Source organism: Colias croceus, chromosome 8 (assembly GCF_905220415.1).
Source record: "Colias croceus chromosome 8, ilColCroc2.1".
Taxonomy (NCBI): Eukaryota; Metazoa; Arthropoda; class Insecta; order Lepidoptera; family Pieridae; genus Colias; species Colias croceus.
Window position 1 is genome coordinate 1,011,044 of NC_059544.1, and position 22,423 is coordinate 1,033,466.

A 22,423-nucleotide genomic window follows, 5' to 3' on the forward strand; every position below is an offset into this window, starting at 1 on the left:
CTAAAAACCTTACTCTCATTGTAGTTCACAATATCTTGATATTGTGAACTAAATATATTCGCTATTGGGTGTTACACTTGTTTTCATTAAAATCTCATTCCAATTAAATAACTATCAACACATACCGACTAACGGTTGTGTCTCAGGTTCAGGGTGTAGGTACCAATCACGCCATTCCTTAGAGAAAGTTTCGAAGGCGTCAATAACACCGTGGAAACCCGGTAACTTGTCTAACTCGGTCACATTATCCCAACAGTTATCTGGCATCCAATCTGCAAGGAAACCAAATTGCATGCGATGTCATTAAACACCAAAGGATATTTTTTAAGCTAGCATAGCTTCTATCGCGGGCCTTGAGCGCGGGGACCGAATCGAGAAATTCCGTAACGAAAAAACCTCACGCTTCCCCTTCCGACGGGCGGAGGTGTGGCTTGAAGGCATAGCATGCAATAGCGCAACCGCGGCAGTCCCCGAGTGACACACGTCGTTTTTTTGAAAATTCTCACGTCTAATGAAGCGACCAATCTATATACACCATAATCCTAATGCGCTAAATAATGATCGCGCATTTGACAAATTAATTACTATTCTATTCCCTAGTACAACATTTTAGTCAGTTTTAATACCTCTGCACTTGTTGTATTATACTTTATTGCATCACCTTCACTACATAGTATAAAACAAAGTCGCTGTTTTAAACTACGCAACGGATTTTGATGGGGTTTTTTTTTAATAGATAGAGTGATTCAAGAGGTAGGTTTTAGTATATAATTTATTAGGTTTTAGACAAAGCGGGCGAAGCCGCGGGCGGTAAGCTAGTTTTATTAAATACCGAAAAAATTTATGCTCTACTACTATTTATAATAATTACCCACATTTTTAATAGCACTTTTTATGCATACGAAAGGTCCATCTGGAAATTGAAAAATCATACACATAAAATCATGACATAAACCCACTTGTAGGATTGTCCGGTTGTTCAGATCGATCCAAAACCACCCCACCCTTGAGTAGGAACAGATACTCGTGCATGCTCATCTTCCCCATTTGGAACAGGATCCGGGAGACCATGTGGAACGAGAGGAGTAGCTTGTGACGTTCAAATAGTGCGCGACATGTGTTTCTTAAAAATAATAATATATTTATTATTTATGTCGTCAGAGAGAAGAAATAATTCGACAGTAGGAATGATAATGATAAATAATGTTTAATATATCACGGCATTTTGGAGAATTTAAATAATTTTGTTCAAATAACCAAAAATTTAATATCTTTAATTAATTTATTCTAATCTCTACACCACAAACCAAACTTTTCTGAACTTAATTAGATAGTTATTTCAGTACCCTACAAACACCCCAAAAATTCTTCATGTACTAACTTATAAACAGCGAACGTATGAAACTCGTTCAGATTATTGATCCTGTCCTCCAATTCCCCGCCTTTCGGACTGCGGTCGATAGAATACGTGAAGAGGTCTGTATATGCGTCCAGTGAAAATTGGTACATTGGGTCGATCCGGGATAGGTCATTCAGGGCAAAAAACAGTACTGACGCTCGCACAGCAACGGGGACGTAGCCCTATGAGATATAGACTACATAAATATGGTTTCTACAGCTGTTTAATTAAAAATTCCCAGGGAAATGAGTTGTTTGACCACGTCAAAAAGGAGGCTATATCACTCTCTCTAGGACGTAGCCCTGCGATATAAAGCTTTCATATATATACTAGCCACGTGGTTTCACCGGACGAACCCGCAAAAGCAAGTAAATCTTTAGCTTATGTGTCATTCTGACATCATCATCTGTTCAGTGGTTTCCACGTGTAAGAATAACAAACATACATCCATACTTTGAAGAATCTAGATAATTTAAACATTATAAGGTACGGTGAATTGTTGTAGTTATTTTGTAATTTTTTTTTTTTTATAAAAATTTGCTCTATATTTTTTTCACATAAGTGCTAACCTGTCTTGCAGTGTCAATCTCTTTTTCAGTAACTTGCGAAGTTATGAGAGCTTCTTTAACCTCTAGAGACGTGCGTTGCGAAGTTTGCAGCGTCACGAATAGTTCCTCGTTCTCTAGTAAGGGTACTTGAGATTCGTACATTATGCGTAATAAATCGTTTTCTAGGTCCACCTGGAAATTATATTAGATTACCATTAGCAAACGAGGACAGAGAATAGTCTTTGTTTTCACTTGAGGCAGGATAATACTGGCCAACTTAAGTTTTGGAGATTCAAGCGAAAGTAAAGTTTTTGTTTTTTAGCATATTGGTTGACAATATTTAGAAATAATTGTCATGTACCCACATTTATAGGGTGTCCTACTATTGGTATACTAAGCGCAATGGGACTTGTAGTTTTGCATACACTGATCACGTAAAAAGTACCGAAACTGAAAATTGTTAAATTTTTCCTGAAAGTTCATGTTTTATTCTCTAGCTTCGCGCAGCCGGCATATACCGCTTCTCTAATGTGAGCATTTTGTCTATGAAAACATAATCTTGAACGATAGCTCACGTGCGGGTGGCAAAGTTGGGCGGGTTGCTTGTTATGGGTGTACACATAGTTTTAAGAATATTTTGAAAAAAAAAATGCGTCTGGAATTTTATAAGTATTTTTACGTACTCAGCGTATGCAAAACTATAACCTTCTTTGAGATTAGTATACCAACAGTGGGTCACCCTGTATATAGCGAGTATTAATCGAATTTTGATATTGTTTTGCGTCGTTCTTCTTCTTCAATTCCCAGAATTTTCCAACAATCAATGAAGTCATTACATAATGTCAATCGCATTTTATTGTCTGTACAATGCGCCAAGTAGTTTATTTATTTATGGTAATAAAGGCCTGAGATATACACATACTACGGTTCAAAAGTTGTATAAAAAACTAATTTTAGCGTGAATTTACGGATTTTTCTCGCTAGCCATTCTGTAACCAGTCACGGTTTTAAAATGAGTAACGGGGGAAAAACCATCAGTGCGGTTTTGTCGCAGTGCTGTTTATACCTTTATCTCTTTAAATCCACTCACCAGAACTTTCTTATTATGCGCAATCGTCATAACCAGGTTATCCTTCATCAGCTCAAGTTGCGGCCGCTCCTTGCGAACTACGATACCGAGCAATTGTGACGTCAGACCTTGTTCCTTTACCGCAAAGTTCACCATTGTCGTCTTTGTTAGTGTTTCTGGTGTGTATACTGGGTTGCCTGGAGCAAAGGGACAAGATATCATCTATTGCATGTTGTGTTCGCTCCTATACGACCGTTCAACTAAACATCACACGCAGTATCATTGTATTTTCACCATTCTCTAAATTCATCGTTGTAACTTCCAAAATAGCGTCGTAGCGGACCAAATAAAAAAATATATGTATACAAATAAAAATTAAAAAATTGGCGACAAAGTAGAAACAACGTGTCACCGAGTTGCTACAACATTTAAACAAAGTTTCTGGCAACATTCTCGCATCACAAATAATGATATCAACTGTTGCTCAATAAATGTATATCATGAAAAGTAGGCAGGGTTATGTTTATTTTAAATACGATTCCTAGAATATTGGGAGAGATTCCTCTCTCGTAAATAAAAAAAATCAAAATAAAAACAAATAAAGACCGACCAAATAAATCATATAATCACATAAAACTTATATACGTCTACAAATAGATAAAACTCAGTATATAAAACTGTGAACAATAAATCTCAAAGAACTCACCAAGCTTAGTAGTCAAATACATCTTAAAGGCAGTATTATAAGGCACCATCTTTTCATTAAACTTGATTACCAAGGCCGTGCCAATCTTAACAATCGCCTTATCTAGTATCGGTGCGATAGAAGGATCTAGAACTTCTCCCACATTCTGTACTATCACCGGCTTGCCGTCGGTGAGACATGTCTCCATTATTTTTAGGTAATTCGGTTGGCCGAAGTCGACAATCTAAAATTGTATAGAACAAAAGGAATTAATTTGTTATGGCTACAAGAAAAGGCAGAAGAAAACTTTGACAATTTCTCTAAAATTATAATCTACTTTCCTTTGTGAATTTATGACATGATTATTTAATTTAGTGCATATTTATTTTGACCAAGGTACAGACCATAAACCAAATAATATCATGTTTATATTTCATCCAATTATTTCATGAATTCAACTAAAAAAAATGTAATTACAGTTAAAAAAAAACAGGGCTATCTACCATGACGTCAGCAGTATTAATTCCAGTAGGAAAAAATGACAGAGCTGGCTATATAGATCTTCTAGTGCCATCACTCTCATCATATTCGAATTAGTACTGCTTTAAGATGACATCATGGTAACCCTCCTAATCTCTACCTTTAAGATAAAACCCACATTATATATTTAATAATTGACCTGTATATCATTCTTCTCTTCAAGTCGCGATATCCAAATAAGCGCCTGTCCCTGCGGGTCGACGGCTAACGGCCATCTTGTAGCTCGCACCACTATTATACCGTTTTCGGCGCTGAAGTTGTCATCTGAAATAGTTTGTTATTGTGAAAATTGTGTCTTTTCTCTTTTATGGTTAACAATTACAGAGGCAGTTGGGCCATCTGACGTTAACTTCTTTTTACTTTAAAAATGGGAATGACAATAGTTTATTTATTTATAGCACTTTTCTTTAGATCATTTTATTGGTAAGAGACAAGAGTAAATACAAAAGACAAGAGGAAGCAATGTAATCAGGCCAAAAATAATAGTTAGTTACTTAATATCTGTACTCATATTAGACTTCAATTTCGTCTATTATTTTATTTATTTTAAAGTACTTGAAACATGCTGTAAAGATATATGCATTACTAGCTGCTCCGCGCGGTTTCACCCCCGTGGCTCCACTCCTGTTGGTCGTAGCGTGATGATATATAGCCTTCCTCGATAAATGAGCTATCTAACACCGAAAGAATTTTTCAAATCGGACCAGTAGTTCCCGAAATTAGCGCGTTCAAACAAACAAACAAACTCTTCAGCTTTATAATATTGGTATAAATTTACCAGGCAGTCCCATATAATTCCAATCGCGCAACGTAGCATCATCGAGGAGGAAATTTTTCATACTGAGATCCATAGTACATGGTACACCTTCATTGTAAACCTGTAAACGTTATTATAATTCATGCCGAATTCTTTTTCATTTACATTGCCATTTAACTAACTGACAAACAGAAAGATAATTTTAACTATAAAAATAAATATTAGCCAAGATGACAACAACATTTTACATGGATTTATGATTTCTTTAATATCTTCTATTGAGTATCTAATTAACTCCAAGATTTAGGGCCAGTTTCACGTCTTGCTTATATTGTCCCTGCTAGGCTATACTTTTATACATTATTCGTTAACTTTACTGACAGATAAGCTAAACAGTCCATATTATCTAGAAACTGTGAAATCAGACAATAAAATTTGCAATATAACGGCATGACATGAAAGGCCATAGATATGTCGTGGTCATATCGTAGATTTGATCATTTCATGATATGAGTGGCCATTTCACGAAATGGTCGCATATCGTGAAATGGCCAATTTAGTTTGGCCACATCATGATGTGGTTTGGGCAGATCAATGATAAGAAATCGTTTCACGATATGGCCAATTAACGCACGGTTTTTTCATGAAATGATCAAAATTATTTGATCATATCGTAAAATAGTTACATTATTCATTGGTAGAGGCGCTGCAAGCTCTGTGTTTATGTGATAAGATGGCGGCCGCTGGCGAAAATTAAATTTTTCGCAGTTAAAAACTTCATAATTCGTTTAATAACAATATTATGAAGAAAGTCATAGCAAAGAATTTACGTCGAAGAGGTACGAGTACTATGGAAAATGTGGATATCTTATATGTATTTAAGAAAAAATGCGACTTAAATAAAATAATTTAAGAAACTACTACTATATTATTATAATTATTGTTTGTTTTTTAAAAAGCGATCCGCTTCTGGCCCTCGCCGGCCGCTGCCGCGGCACGCTCGCTTTGCTCGCTCGGCTCGTGCGTTGTTTATCAAAGTCTAACCTAACCTAACCTAACTGTTTTCTATTGCAAAAACGATTCGCTTCTGGCATTCGCCGGCCGCTGCCGCGGCACTAACTTAAATGACATTAAACAAGTTTTTAGAATATAGTTATTCTGAAATTTTTTTAATATTTTATGGACTCTTTATATTTTATACGATCTGACCAAATGTGGATGACCAAATCGTGAAACGTTGACGATTTAACGATCTGATCAAACTATGTTGGCCATTTCACGATATGCGACCATTTCGTGAAATGGCCACTCATATCATGAAATGATCAAATCTACGATATGACCACGACAGATACATTAAATAATAAAAATAAAGACAAATATTGTTATATTCACCTCACTAAACCAATCATACATAAGTGCCTCTCGGTACTCCGACACGAAGGGTCCCAAATAGGCGACAAATCCGGTCGCAATGAGACAGTCCCCGGGAAGATTGTCAAACTCCTTGTCCAATCTTTCTACTGTTAACTCCCAACGCTCTCTCTCGCCTGATGAATAATTTTAATATAATAAATTATATCATAAATGGACTATCCGACACGAAATAATTTTTCAAGTCGGACCAGAATTTCTTGACATTAGCGTGTTCAAACAAACAAATTCTTGAGCTTTATAATATTAGTATAGATTATGAGTTTTATTATCTATCGGACTAACACTACCAGATGTTAAAACGTTATGACAAAGCATATGAATTTTATGATTTTTCTTTTATATTATTATCAGATAATTTGAACGGTTGTAAAGTCGGTTTTCGCCTAAAAGTCATATTGATACAGGAATGTAGTTATTTTCTTCTTCTATACTTCTTCCAGACGCTCTTTCTTGGGTTTGACAATTCCCATATCCCCAAACTCACCTGACAGCCCCGTGATGAGGGCCTCCGCCCTTTCCAGTTTCAACTGCAACAACCTCGACTTCCGCTCAAGTTCCTCCTTCTGAGCCACCTTCTCATCATACTCCTTCTGCAGACGAGCGATCATTTCGCTCAGCTCGCGCAACTTCGCTCGAGCTTCTGCTAGTATCTGCTGCTTCATGCGGAGAGACTCGAGCGCTTCTTCCAGACGCTCTTTTTTGGGTTTCACTATCCTGTTGGTAGAAAAATGGAAAAAAATAAGCGTGATCAATGTGGTACAGTGGTTGGAATTACAAAAAATGTGGAATCGTAAATGACGTGCATACTTTTAACTAAAACACGCTACTTTTCTGGTCAAAATAATACCGAAAAATCAATTAGAATTTTTTTTTATTATAAATGCTTGCGGATAAATTTTGACTGGCAACCCAATCGATATACATATATTATCCTATACAATTTTCCAATAAATATACATACAATTTTGGTTTTAGCACAAAAACTATGAACGCACTAATCCTGCGGTGGGATTATTAAATAGAAAATACTTGAAATTTTTTCGATAATCACAAACATCCCAACTAATACGTCTGCAAAATCCTATACATGTGTCTTACTCACTTGTACACCTTCCCATACTTCTCGATAGCTCGTACCCAGAGACACAGCGACTTGGCCGCTAACGACACTGTACCCACAATCTCCGGGTCGAAATCCGGCTTCGCGGTATAAGTACCGATCTTTTTTAAAGTTTTGTCCGCTATATTGTCCTTGTCAAACTCGCGCAAACGGTCCAGAAAGTACTGGTCACCGAGCTGGCGTTTCGCTTCAGCCCAGGTAGGTTCTTTCTATATTTTTTGACATTTAAAGTAAACGAAATTAAGTGAAATCAATTTTTTTATAGATTGTTTGATATTTGATTTATATGACAAATTAAAATTAAGTTAAATAAAAAAAAATGTATATGTATAGATGTAATAATTTTGCATGCTGTTTATGATGCCTAAACGTGCTGAGAAACTGAATTGTATCATCTTTGTGTATCATGTTTACTGGCAAATAAATGAATTTTTATCTAAAAGTAAATATTTACCTGTAAGAGTATGAGCACTGCTTCCAAAACCATTTCGACTTTCTGAGGAGGCTTCGCATACGATTTCACTTCAGTAATATCTTTCTTATTTAATGCATCGAGCGCCTGAAAATTATTAAATTATTTTTTTAAATCTAAAATATCTTTCCTAATAGGTGAATGCGGTAATGTTAGTTCATCTAACTAATACGTCTAGGTAACTCATAAAAGGAGGGAGGAGTTACTACATTCGTTTATATGTTGTCATGGTGCTATTTCATCGATATTTTTCAACAATCAGGAACTGACTTAAGAAGTCTTGTAATACATTTTTTATCATCTCTTCGATGGTCTTCTTCTCACATCCTCTTCGATGGTCTTCTTACTTCTAGCAGCCACAGAACGCTGCTACTCACTTCTAACACTATCCTGGTCAATTCTCACCATCCTCATCATCATCCTCACCTTAACAGCCTCCTCCAACGCAGGCATGGCACTGGCCAGGTCTCTCATGGCAGCATCAGCCAGCTTCTTGCACTGCACCTCCTCTTCCATGGTCTTCTTGCTGCGAGCAGCTACAGAACGCTGCTGTTCGTCTGCATTGCGTTGCTGCACGTTGATCACGCCCATGTATTCGATACATTGCTCCGTGTACTCGGCTACTTGCACCTGCCGGGAGGAACGGAGCCGGTAATGTATGTTGTGCTAGTGGTTTATACTCCGCGATTTGCACCTCCCGTGGTAAGGAGCCGGTATTGTATGTTGTGCTAAAGTTTGATGATAATTTTTTTTTGGTGGTGGTAGTGTGGAAGTATATTTACGTTTGTGGGTATGTGTATATATCTGCATAATATGTACGTGTGTGTGCGTGTGTATCTGTGCAAGGTTCTTATTTCTCTGCATGGTTTAAAAGAAAAAATATAAAAATAACCTACAAAAATTTGTTTTTTTTTATTTGTACTTTGGATTTGCCCAGCAATTATTCTAGCCGAGTTATTTATTACTTTACTTTATTTAAAACGAAAATAATATATTACTTAATATAACAAAATACTACATAGAGCTGCACCAACAAACGATGGAAAAACCTGACCTGCGCTACAGCCAATTCTTCAGACATCTGCCCAACAAGTTTAGTCGTCTCCTCCACCTTGCCCAAACCATTTCGCAGCTTATTCGCTTGTAATGCTACTTCTATACGCTTTGCTTTGAGCATTCTAGAAACATTGAGTAATAATTTTACCAACAAACAAAAATATTATGAACAATATTTGAAATAAAAATTGATCGATGAAGAAATGAATGAACGAATGCATCAAGAAACGAATGAAATAAATAACGAATGCATCTAGAAACGAATAATTTACTGGACGAATGAACGAAGTGAATGAATGAATGAAGGAACGAATCCATCGTCAAACTAAATGAACATTCGTTCATTCGAATTGTCAAACGAATGAAGAAATGGAAGAATATACGAAGGTACGAATTAGAACGTACTATTGAACGAATGAACGAAAGTATGAATGATTGAACGAACGAATAAATAACCCCACTCACTCCTTATACCCCGAAACTAGCTCCAAATAATTGGTAGGTGTAACATAATTAGTGCGTCTCATCTCTTGCCACATTCGCACAGAATATCTTCCTACAGAAGAGTGAATGAGCGACATTATGGACGCTACGGACGCGCGGAGTATGTCCTCGCGAGATTCAACTAGAGATTCTTTGCGACGGACCTGGGTTATTTTTAATAGAGCATAAAAGTAGATTTTTTGTTGTGCTTATTTTGTTTACTAGAGACTATAAAATCAAATTTGAAGTATGAGTTTGTATTGATCTGATAACATACTGCAGGAATCTGTTAACTGAAAATGTTGTATGTTGTAAATTTATCTAAAAAATTACTAAGATCAATAACATGCTGAACTGAGAAAAGGTCCTAAAAAAAATCGAAGCAAAGCAATACAATGGATTCACAACTCTTATTAAATCAAGTATTATAAGAGACGTAAAAAACGACAAGCAAAAGGAACGCATACTCAAAAAAGTACAAATACTTTTCAGATCCCCAACTTTTCGAAGAAAAAAAACATTAAATATAAAAGGGCATATTATATTCAAGATAATTCAAGATAATAATCCTTACCCTAGGTCCAGTGATAGAAGCCAGCAATTCCACCCCATCCAGGAACTTGTAGGCCACTTCGAGCAGCGCCTCTCGCGGCCATTCCAGAAACCAATTTGTTGTTGTTGCGTTTATTAGAGCTGGATATTGGCGGATGCGGTTTCTGTAACATGATTTATGCCCTAAATTTACCGAATAAGAACAGGCTAGACTCGATAAAATAGACAATTGCATTAAAAAAGAGCGTGTGCGCCGAGCACACGTGTCGGAAGTGAAACTTCTTTGGCAAGATTCAAAGATGCCTAAATCGCCGCCTTACTCCATGACGTGACGGTTTTGCCATGACGCGACCTTGAAATTTTAATCTTAACGCGTCTAAAGAAGTTTTTCAAAAAAACAACACTTATAAAATTAGCATTAATAATATTAATGACCGAAATCATTCAAGTGAAAAGTCATTACTTTTGCAAAATAAACCTACAGTTTAATTGAATAATATACTTGCAGAATAAAACAAATTCTCAGAATAGAATAATAATTGTAATTATGAAAATTTGTACTTTTGGTAAAACCAATTTAAATACACACCTGAACTCATCTCCAATAGGACTAAAGCACAGCACAATGTGCATGTTAGTCCGCACGCGGTCCACAAGGAATAGATACACCGACTCTGCTGTTTGTAGTAGATTCGCATTCTTCATTGGCTTCTCTAGAGCTTGTTTTATCTGTAAAAATATAAGTTATAATTAATACACAACTTTATCATTTAATAGCTTTCTTCTTTAGAAACTAACTAGCTTTCCGCCCGCGGCTTCGCCCGCGTTTTCAAAGAAAAACCCACATAGTTCCCGTTCCCGTGGGATTTCCTATCCTATGTGTTAATCCAAGTTACCCTCTATATGTGTGCTAAATTTCATTCAAATCCATTCAGTAGTTTTTACGTGAAAGAGTAACAAACATCCATACATCCATACAAACTTTCACACTTATAATATTAGTAGGATGGTTCTCTAATCGAAGTCTAGTTGAATTAATAAATATTTCAGTTTGACTCTCGAGTTTATAATTTAAATCTCATAAATTTTCATTTTTAAAGTGAATCTTCTTTGGGCGCGTTCAGAATAAAATTTCCAAGTCGCGTAATGGCAATACCATCACGTCACGGAGTATGGCGACGATTTTGTTATCTTTAAATTTGCCAATAAGTTTCACTTCTGACACGTGTGCTCGTCACACACGCTCTTTTTATGCTACAAAACCAAAAAATTACAGGTGTTAAATGACAGTAACTTGCAAAGATACGAAACACCATTTCTTTTTTAATCTTCTTTCCTATGCAAGTAAAAACAAAAAAATACCAACATCTTCAAACTCATCCGGCTTATACAAGTTGGTAACTTCGCCGCTGCTCAACAAGTTGTTTATAATCTCTGTGAATGTCTCTTCTACAATTTGCGTGTCGCAGAAAATGAACGTCGTTTTCTTGCAATCGACGCCACAGCTGGTGTATAATACCTGTAATATTATACTATTTGTTAATGATCTTTTTTAATTAACTTAAGCTATTGTTTTTGATAAATTATAGATATCTATCTACAGATATCTTACAGATATCTTAATCGTGTAAATAAGCTTTCTTGGTGATTAGATAAGGGCATATTCTGCCACTCTTACGTACGGCGAAGTACGGGTTGACTGATATCTCCTAGTGTGGAATCTTTGGAATCTCCAGAATTTTTCATTAGCATGGGATAAACTTGATATAAATGTAAAAGTAAGGGCCCCAATGTCTTTCTTTTACAAATAGGCCATATTATTGTACAGTGTATCTATAAAATGTTTAAGCCAAATGTTTCCAAGTCGTATTTTCCAGATTCTCAAGCCATTTCTTTAAAAAAGAATTGTGCATTGTTGGAAGTTTTTATCCAATAACAATCCTACCTTCAAATCCTCCCTGAAGTCTTTAACGCCATACGTTTTAGTAACAACAACTTGGAACGAGTTGCACTCGCAAATGTATGACGCGACACGAGTCAAACTCTGCCGTCCGGAACCCCCTGGAAGAAAATTTATTATTGCATGCTATTTCGTGTGTGCAGACGGCTCCGTCGAATTATAAGACGTTGTCACGTCAAAAATGTGTAAGTGTTGCCCATACACATACACGCAAACACACAAAATGAGGTCTGGTTGGTTCGATTCCCGTCCAGGGCAATGTGTGATGATCATCGACGTTTGCTCTGTGTCAAAGTGTTAATTATCTAAATAAGTATGTATTTAAAATTATATATGTATGTTTATCAGCCATCTGGTTTCTATAACACAAGCGAATGGGCGTTTTTCCATTACCCGGCCCGGCACCGGCACCGGCGCCGGCGCCGGCGCCGTGCCGTTGCCGGGGAAGCAAAAATGTATGAAAATGTATGGCTCGCTTTTTCACTTACCGGCGCCGGCGCCGGCACGGCATTGTGTCCTGCCGGCGCCGTCGCCGTCGCCGGGGTAGCAAGCTTCCCACTTGTGCCGGCCGGCAAAATTGCATATGTATTGCATATTTATTTGAATTGTAGCCGTGTGAGTGTGTAACTGCGCGGGGCGGGTAGGAGGGAGCGGAGCGGAGGGACCGGGCGTAAACCGGCACCGACACCGGCGCAATGGAAAAACGAAGTCCCGGTGCCGGTACCGGTCCCCGACCATGCCGTTGCCGTGCCGGAGCCGGGCCGGGTAATGGAAAAACGCCCAATAGCTTAGTATCAGATCGGATCAGATCGTGCCGTGTGTGAAAAACGTCCTGAAATAAAAAAATAGTATGTATAAAAAAAGATTAAAGAATAACACCTACCGATGCCCACACACAGCATGTGCCCACGCGGCTGCGATACCACACGTACGATTCGCACTATGTGCTCTATTGCATCTTTAAAAAGAACTAAATCCATTTTGACAACACCTGGACAGCTGTTGTATTCTTCCATCTGGTTGGATATGTACCTGTAAGCAGATATGACCACTACAAAGGCATATTGTGGCCGGATTTTTAATAAATGTAAAAGCAGGCAAATGATTGATGCCACAAAACATCCACAAAAACAGAAATCATATTATATCTTCATTGCTGTCAGATAAAAGCATAAATTATCAAAATATTTCTCAACTTTAACATGAAAGGACATCGGTACCCGTAATAGAGACTATAGTCTAGTACGGGGCCATCGTTTTGTATATTTTGTAATTGTATGGTTGTGAAATTAAGATTTTTTTTTAGGAATTTACGTTAAAAAGCAACAACAAGCCATCAGGGACACTATCAAGTGGTGAAATCGACTCTACATGTTCTAAATAATTGAATACACAGTTTATTCCAGAGCGACGCGAATGAACTATAAGCTTTAACTATATAATAGCTTAAAATATAATACAATAAAACTTTATAGAAATACAAATTCACAATAAGCCCAAAGAACCTTCTCCAAAATTTTTATCCAACAAAAAATATTTTCCAATTAAAATCCTCACCTCCGAAGAGCATTCGGATCATTCAGATCATCGTACACCTCAAACGGGTTGAGGAAATGTCCAAAAATGGGGGCACTCTTGGTGGGGCAAAGTGCGTGGAACGTCAGCTCAAAGTGCTTGCCCAACATGTCGCCCATCTGCCCCATGAACCAGTCGCGGTCTCTGTTGTATTCAATAGTATTTTTTTTAATTGAAATTTCAGTCCCAAATAAATTAACATGAAAATGAAATGCCAACGCAGCGATAAATTTGAAGGTCCGGTAATTAAAAAAAATAGTTGTCTGTAAAGTCGGTTTACTGACGATAGTTGAACGTGACAAAGTCTTAAGACCGATTGTTTCTTTGCCGCTCGTTCCGCGCTCTCGCTTGCACTTCAAGCCTCACGGAACGCCTCAGAGCGAGGTAACGCCGCATGAGTCATGTTTTTTCGTGCGTGCAACCGGATCTATCGAATTATAAGACGTTGTCACGTCAAAATCATACAAATTTACATTTTATCAAGTGAAGTGAGTGAGTGATTTGAATCATAAAGCAAGAAAAGATACAATTAAAACTAACTTTTCCTCAGTGAGTCGATCGGAGAACACTCTAAAGCATTCACAAACCCAGAGACGTAGGAAACGAGGTTTTGTATTTTGATAATCCTTATTACTTCTTAGCAATCCCTGTTCAAATCAAATGATACGGCTTTAAAACTCAATTCTAGTAATTACTTGTTATTTTATTACAATATACAAGCGATAAACTGAATTTCTAGCTTCCTATTAAAAAAACTATGTCTTCAAAGTTTCCACCACCTAAAAGTAAAAAATAACTGAATACGAATATTTTTGGCCTACCTGAAAAATCTTGGATATATCTCTCAAATTGAAGAGATAGTGCATCTTACTCGGTGTCGGCAACAACTTAGCGACAATGTTGTTGAACATGTCTATAGTTGCGATTAGTACTATTTTTCCTGAAAGATAATAATGCAAACATCGAGTTTAGAAAAAAACATGAATTGTAAATGTGAATTGTGTCTTAAAAACAAGAAAATATTTTGGAATAAATTATTTGTATTGGAATCACTATGAATTTTATAAATTCCGATAGATGGCACTATTACTGTTAATTTAAACATCCATCACTGGCTCATTAAAAAAAGATGATATTATGGAAAAACCAGTATTTTTTATCATCTTCATGAGAAGATCCCAGATTATTAATTATGTGTATCAATACGAATTCCGTCCGATAGATGACACTATTACTTTTAATTTCCTTTCACAGTGCGAAAAACACAACTTTTATACATACACAGAACTAACCAATAGTCTTAGTCTCCTCATCAAAGTCGTGCAAGTGCTGCGACAGCATAGTGCCAAATATCTTGACCAGCTGCTGGTGTGTGGGGGGCGGTAGGAACAGTGCGTGGAAGCAAGACAGCAGTCGCGCGGGGAGGGGCGACCGGGCCCCGCCGGGGGGACCCGCCGCGCCGCATAGTACCATGTCCTGTAGAGGACAGTGACTGATAAACAACAAAAAAAAAATTGGTTGTCTGTAAAGTCGGTTTACTGACGATAGTTGAACGTGACAACGTCCGATTGTGCTTCTTTGTCGCTCGTTCCGCGCTCTCGCTCGCACTTCAAGCCTTACATGGAACGCCTCAGATGAGTCAGAGCGAGGTAACGCCGCATGAGTCATGTTTTTTCGTGCGTGCAGCCGGCTTTATCGAATTATAAGACGTTGTCACGTCAAAAACACTAAGGCCCGGAGCCCTAGTGTCAAATCATGTGCGGGCTAGTGACGACGTATAACATGCGGATTACGGCGCAAGGGCAGAAACTATGAATATAATGATTACAATAACTTATAGCAACAACAACTTAGTTGAAATAGCAACAACAACTGTAGCACTACAGCAATAATAAAGCTTCTCAAATGTATTTATCAAAATTCTAGTAGAAAGAAACAAACGTTAAAGCAAAATTAAGCTTATCGGCATTAAATCCTTAAGGTATATCACAAAAAAAAATACAAATAAGAATAAACTTTAATTTAAAAAAAATTCAACTTTATTTCAACGATTTAAAGTTAGATTTACAATGCACCATATTGTGTATTTAGTTGTTATTAATAATCTAAGGCTAATTGTTAAATATTTTGCAGTTACGTGTGTACACTTTATAACTTTTAGTATGTACAGTTCGATTCAAACTTAACGGCGGTTCGGAAGTTAGGTGCAGGTGCGAGTGCGGGTGCGCACAGGTATATCGTCCTATTATCGTCCCGCTAATATCTAAAATTGTTTTCTGCGCATCGGATCGTACGATGTTCCGAGCCGCCATTATGTTTCAATCGTACTGTACGATGATTCTTATTTCCTTTTATAATTACAGGCCGATTAAGAAGAGCTGGAACGTCAACACATTTACACATTGCACATGTGTAGTGTCTGTGAAGACGCGCGCGGCGTGACGTCATACTGCATACGCATCATGAAAAGTCTGCCCATCTCTCTCCCGCGCAGACTAGCTTATGAGAGTGAAGGGGACAATTATTGTTTTTATTTTGCAATTGTTTATAAATACAGGGTGATGTAATTTAAACAAAGACGTTAGGTATACTACTAACTATACTCGACGAGATAACTACTTCGCGGCACGTGGATTAGAATATTTTTTTACTTTACCTAAGTTAAATTATGTAATAATTTTAATAAGTTTTGTGTACGTAAATGCCGTGCACAAAATGTAAATGCTGTAAGTTAAAATTTTCATACATAGCTGAACAATACAGCTTTATTGTAATGTAGCCTTATTTCTTACGTGCTAGGGTTTCGCTTGTATTGTATTGGGAGTGAGCGCATGTGTTATTTGTATTGTTTATATCGTTAATTTGAATATGACATTAAATTTAATTATTATTTGATAATTGAATGATTATCAATACTATATTACAATAAAATTGATTATGAGAATAAATAATTAAGTTCATCGATTGAGTTACTTTTAAATTGTAATTTTACATATAAATTATGAGAGCTTTCATATTATCTACAACGAACCCATTTTACAATTCAAGTCTACACTTAAACTAGAATCGCATTTATTTTTGAACATACTGTATAGTAAAATTGCATAAGTGTGAGTACTGTGAAGATGCCAGCTTTCCTTAATCGGCCCGTATTACGTTCACGCAAACACTCCCCCCACTGTATCAGCTACACATGACGCAGTATACCTTGACATTCTTCCGCCACTGCTTCTGGCGGTCGAACCAATACCCGTAGTCGTGCCAGAGCCGCACGAGCTCGAGCGGCGGCTGCGAGCCGTACTCGTCGCGCACCGGCATGTTGATGTCGTCCATGAACGCTATCATCTTCTTGCCTGACACATTTATTAACCTTTTTCAAATCCGGGGGATTTTCAGCAAAAAATTACTCAAGGATAAAAGTAATGTATATTTTGTTTTTTTAAGTCGCAAAGACACGAATTCACAATATAATTCTTGTCTGGAGATAGGTGGCTTGGCTTCTTTTTATCGCGGTGAAACATCTCATTCTCATAGGAGAGCTAATGCGCAAATCGATAAAACTGAAGAATTTTGAAAAAATTAAAACCACCTTGTTTGACACTTTTTAAACTTGTTTGACACTTTGTAAATAATGAAAAAACTGAAGAAATAATTAGGCAAATTTATAAGAACAGTTCAACACAAATATCTACATAAGACAGTCCGCAAAAAATACTAAATAAGAATCCAAAATAGGGTCAAAATTAAAATTGTCCATACCTCCAGCAGGAACGTAATTTCCTTTTGTCCGCTTTTCCAGTCTAGCTTCAATGATATCTTGAACATTAGCAGCCGTCGTTTGAGCCGACATGTTAATGACTTGTGTGCTGTACCTATATATGAAAAATATTGCTGAATTTTTTCTTTTGGCATTTCCTTAAACTCGATAATTATTTTCATTAAAATAAAAGAGCGTCGAATCGTCACACGCAAATGGTAGCGTGCTGCGTTTTTTTGAACGTTATTTTATGTATAAATTTCACGAGATTCACATTAAATGCCGTAAATATTTCCAAAACTTTACTTATTCAAGGTACTCTGTGCGAAAAATTTCATAAAATTTACAAAAGTCTTATTAAAAAAACAAAAAGAAGTCATCCAGTTACTTGTACCTTAATTTAATTAACTTTTCCACAAAATTTCCCACAAACCAACTCACTTGGATCCATCAAGCTGCGCCAACGTGCCCTGAATAAGGAAAGTCTTCCCGGTGCCCGTCCCGCCCCCCACCAGCACGCCGTGCCCGGCCTTCAGCATGTCTAGCGCGATTATTTGTAGACGGATGAATTCTACCGTGGGTACTAGGATGTTGTGGAAACCTAGGCTGGAAGAAAAAATAGCAAGATAGAGACTAGAGACAAGATTAGACTTATTTTTCGTCATTTTTTTTATAGTTTAGATTTTTTAAAATACAAAAAAATTACTTTTTGCACTTTTATTTACATTTTCATTTAAAAAAACGACGTGTGTCACTCGGGGCCTACCGCGGTAAAGCTATTGCATGCTATGCCTTCAAGCCACACCTCCGCCCGTCGGAGTGGGGAGCGTGAGGTTTTTTCGTTACGGAATTTCTCGATTCGGTCCCCGCGTTCAACGCCCGCGATAGAAACTATGCAATAGCTTAAAAATACGATTGGTTTCGTTACCTAAAGATGTTATCAAATGCAGTTCCATCAAGAGGTAACGATTCAAAATATAAATTATATTTTATTTATAATTTTTAATTAATAAGGTAAGCAGCTAGAAATTAATAAATTGTATATTAATGATATCACAATACATAGATAAAATGCAAAAATGCATGACATTTTAAACAGAGTGCGTGAATGTATGTTTGACTGTGGGTGACCAAACGTACCTAGGATTAAACCGCCAGTTATCCGGCAGTTTATCTTCCCACGGTTTAAACTGCCGTAATCTCTCGTCCACATAGTAGTCGTATACCGTGTCTTTGAGCGGAAACACGCCTTCGTGCTCGCGGACCCAGTTGTCGAGTTTGCGTCGTGATTCCTCTTCAAGGGTTGCACAGACTGACCAAATCATGCTGCGGTAAAATTTTGTAAATTGAAATGTAACATCGATTGAAAATATCGATACAGTGATAATAATGGTAAATTTATTATGATTTGTTTTTTGTTTTTGCATTGCAATAATAATAGACTTTTTCTGTATTAAAAATTTTCTACCCTTTTTTACTCACATAATTTAAAAAAAGACGTGTGGCACTCGGGGGCTGCCGCGGTAAAGCCCCGTATATATTATATTACTCTATGGGTAAAGCTATTGCATGCTATGCCTTCAAACCACAACTCCGCCCGTCGGAGTGGGGAGCGTGAGGTTTTTTCTTTACGCAATTTCTGGATTTGGTCCCCGCGCTCAAGGTCCGCGATAGAAGCTATGCAATAGCTTAAAAAAATTCATGTTCCACTTTTATTTACTTTAACTTTGATTTATTGTATTAAAACTAAGATTGGTTTCGCAGACTTTCGCAATCATATTCAGGTTACAATATTTAATATTCATTCTTTTTAGCCAGTTAAAAGTTTGTAAGTTCGTGTGTGATAGTTCGTTCATTCGTCGTTCGTTTTATAGTTATGTAGCGTGTCACTTTGTTAGTTCGATTGTTAGGTTGCGTATTAAAATGCTATGTAAATGTAATGTATCCTCAGGGGAGACACTCACGCGAACAAAAACCTCATCTTGGACAGCGCCTCATTATCCTCTTCATCAGGCTGCGGTGGTGCTGGGGCGGGCAGCAGCCCCAGCAGCCGGCACAAGCACCGAACACCCGTTAGCTCCTGTCCCCGCACACTCTGACCTTCCACCAGGTGGACACGCTTCAGCTCCAGCACTGGAGTCAGGATGTTCAGGAAGTGCCGTCGGAGCTAGAAACGCAACCAAATATTGAGACAGCCAAGAAGAAAAGACGTTGTGGTCAACAGAAAGCGGCACAGCCATCGAGCTCCCGTAATCTCGAAGTGCCGTCGGAGTTGGAGACGTCCATTAGTCGAGCGAATGACATGGTAGAAACGTATAATAGATCAGACGTGGTTCTAGAACTGACGTTTCAGAAAATGCCAGCTACAGGCGCTTTAAATAAAGCACCAGAGATAGTGAGGATATTCAAGAAGTGCTGTAGTTGTTAACGAGATGATAACCGAGCTGACAACCACTTTAACTCGAAAATTTGCATTTGGATGTAAATAAATTAAATGTCTACGAAATCAGCGAGAACACCAACAACAAGCGACAATATACGCAACCAGGAAATCGGAGTAGACGCATACTTTTCTAATTCTAATTCAAATTCTAAATTCTAAATACTGATACACCTAATTGACCAAATAGCTGCATAATATGTAGCTAGCGTATAAATTATAGGCACAATTACTTGATCAATAGCATGCTGTTGAAAGGTTTAATTTCTTAATTAATAGAGTTGGCCTATACTTTAGCCTCCATCGTTCCTTTCTTTCTATGCACTACATATACATTTATTCAAATTCTAAAATTGTTAATACTTAAAAAAAAAGATAATTGCCTTAATACAAATCCTTACCATCTCCCTATACTCCACGTCATCAACGGTATCCAACCACGAGTTGACGTACGGCCACCAACCCCAATCTTTATAGTCGTTGTACACCATGCCATTTCTAGATACTGTGGCTGGAGAGGCCACGGCTAAATCTAGAGTTTCTATTAATAGAGACACCTGGAATTGTTTGAAGGTGTGACTATTGATGCTATAAAATAAATAATATTACAAAGTGATTTGATTACATGGTTTTTGTACAATGTAGTAGAACTATAACAAGTGATAACTGCGTTAAAAACAACCGACTTCAAACTTGCACTTGCAAAATTTACAAATACCTACAGACAAAAATGCTCATAAAATAAAAACTACTGGGCCTATCCGAATAAAATTTTTATGGGACCAATTCGACACCATCCCGCATGGAACAAAAAAAGAATCACGTAAATCGGTTCAGAAACCTCGGAGTAATCGGTGTACATACATAAAAAAAAAAAAAATATACCGGCCGAATTGATAACCTCCTCCTTTTTTTGAAGTCGGTTAAAAAGGGCATTAAATATATAATTTTTTTGAAGTTGCATTTTGAGAAGCAAATTACGTACTTCCAAATATCAATTGTAAAAAAGCAAAATAATATTCGAATTTTGATGAACCATAATTTTAAAAAAAACCTGAAGAAAGGATTAGAAGTTAGAACGTATACAAATTTTTAACGATCAGATATTATGTGATCTCTAAAAAAGAAAATAAATACATTTTATTTCTGATAAATGTACTGTGATTTAAGAAAAATTATAAATGAACCTGAGGCGGCATAGAAATCCTCTCACTATTGACAAGCGTTAGTAATTTATTGTCATCCATTACAGAATTGAGGTTTTCAATCCAAATAGCATCCACGGGACCGTCGAAAATTATCCACTTTTGATCGGGCGATTCGTCTACAAAAATGACGGATGTTTTTAATGAATTTAGAAATTTTAGGGAGTTCCAGTAAACATGTTTCTGGCCACATTAAAAGGTATTGCAAAGATAACAAGGTTAAGTTGGCATGTTTAAACCCGTTTATAAATAAGTGTGGAGAAAAACGGACATTCTGGCATTTTTTAACGCAGATATTCGGACACCCTGTATTTAAATAAACAAAGTTTCCATAAATATTTTCGCCACGCTATATCGTCAATAATTTTGATCAACTGACAAATGTTAAAAAATTATACCGTTACAAATACTATGTCACATAGTATTTTTCCAACCAAAATATAAGCCAACCTTGACACGTAGTCCTCATAATAGACGACAGGACACCATCCTTCCACTCCCCCGTGGCCAAATTATACTCCCCATACAGTTCCCCCAGGGTCAAAGCCTTCGGATTCATCGGGTTTACTTGTACATTCTCGAAGCCCGGTACCTTTTCCCGTTTCAGTCTACTTAGAGTTGCAGCAAGCATCTTCCAAGATACAGTCTTGGCTGTGTTCGTGTCACCGAGGAGGATACTCGAATGGCGGGAGTTCTGGAAATATAATTCAAACGCAATTTTTAAAGTGGAACTTCTTTAGGCGCGTTGAGAGTAAAATATCAATGTCGCGTCATGGCAATACCATCACGTCATGGAGTAAGGCGACGATTTTGGTATTTTTAATCTTGCCAAAGAATTTTCACTACTGACACGTGTGCTCGGCAGTCGGCACACACGCACTTTTTATTTTTTAACTTTTAACAAGTGTTCATTAACTGTCGTCTATGTATGTGAAGGCGCAAGGAGAAACACAACATTATACCCCTTTTTTACGAAAAAAAAGAGTGAAGTTACATAAATTCCCAACTAACTAACAATTGGGTAAAATCCATAATAATATTATAAATTCGAAAGTAACTCTGTCTGTCTGTCTGTTACTCAATCACGCCTAAAATACTAAACCAATATTCATGAAATTTGGTATGGAGATATTTTGATACCCGAGAAAGGACATAGGCTACTTTTAATCCCGGGAAAATGACACAATCCCGGAAATCCTACGGGAACGGGAACTATGCGGGTTTTTCTTTGACTGCGCGGGCGATGCCGCGGGCGGAAACCTAGTGTTTTATAATTGCCTTTTTATGTAGGTTCCACAATCCTAGTCGGTCTCTTAAACATTTTTGTTGTGATTCTGTTTATTTAAAGCTATTTCCATCGTTTCATTG

At 37.2% G+C, this 22,423-nt stretch overlaps 1 protein-coding gene across 1 annotated transcript in view; it reads right to left on the bottom strand.

The window, feature by feature from the left end:
* LOC123693630 (dynein axonemal heavy chain 2) overlaps positions 1-22,423 on the bottom strand; it is a 61,990-nt gene that overhangs the window by 14,907 nt on the left and 24,660 nt on the right. The window contains exons 36-67 of the mRNA XM_045638816.1: positions 21,506-21,749; positions 21,038-21,174; positions 20,252-20,407; positions 19,375-19,577; positions 18,551-18,736; positions 17,852-18,016; positions 17,413-17,525; positions 16,861-17,006; positions 14,946-15,129; positions 14,475-14,593; positions 14,194-14,300; positions 13,636-13,797; positions 12,962-13,110; positions 12,064-12,179; positions 11,485-11,637; positions 10,708-10,847; positions 10,141-10,282; positions 9,549-9,730; positions 9,082-9,205; positions 8,454-8,657; positions 8,010-8,114; positions 7,538-7,764; positions 6,920-7,149; positions 6,394-6,548; positions 5,020-5,119; positions 4,381-4,505; positions 3,723-3,945; positions 3,038-3,213; positions 1,969-2,139; positions 1,382-1,581; positions 960-1,123; positions 126-272 (exon numbers count right to left, since the gene is read on the bottom strand). Of these exons, the coding sequence (XP_045494772.1) occupies positions 126-272; positions 960-1,123; positions 1,382-1,581; positions 1,969-2,139; positions 3,038-3,213; positions 3,723-3,945; positions 4,381-4,505; positions 5,020-5,119; positions 6,394-6,548; positions 6,920-7,149; positions 7,538-7,764; positions 8,010-8,114; positions 8,454-8,657; positions 9,082-9,205; positions 9,549-9,730; positions 10,141-10,282; positions 10,708-10,847; positions 11,485-11,637; positions 12,064-12,179; positions 12,962-13,110; positions 13,636-13,797; positions 14,194-14,300; positions 14,475-14,593; positions 14,946-15,129; positions 16,861-17,006; positions 17,413-17,525; positions 17,852-18,016; positions 18,551-18,736; positions 19,375-19,577; positions 20,252-20,407; positions 21,038-21,174; positions 21,506-21,749 (5,155 nt within the window). The remainder of the gene's footprint in view (positions 1-125; positions 273-959; positions 1,124-1,381; positions 1,582-1,968; positions 2,140-3,037; positions 3,214-3,722; positions 3,946-4,380; positions 4,506-5,019; positions 5,120-6,393; positions 6,549-6,919; positions 7,150-7,537; positions 7,765-8,009; positions 8,115-8,453; positions 8,658-9,081; positions 9,206-9,548; positions 9,731-10,140; positions 10,283-10,707; positions 10,848-11,484; positions 11,638-12,063; positions 12,180-12,961; positions 13,111-13,635; positions 13,798-14,193; positions 14,301-14,474; positions 14,594-14,945; positions 15,130-16,860; positions 17,007-17,412; positions 17,526-17,851; positions 18,017-18,550; positions 18,737-19,374; positions 19,578-20,251; positions 20,408-21,037; positions 21,175-21,505; positions 21,750-22,423) is intronic.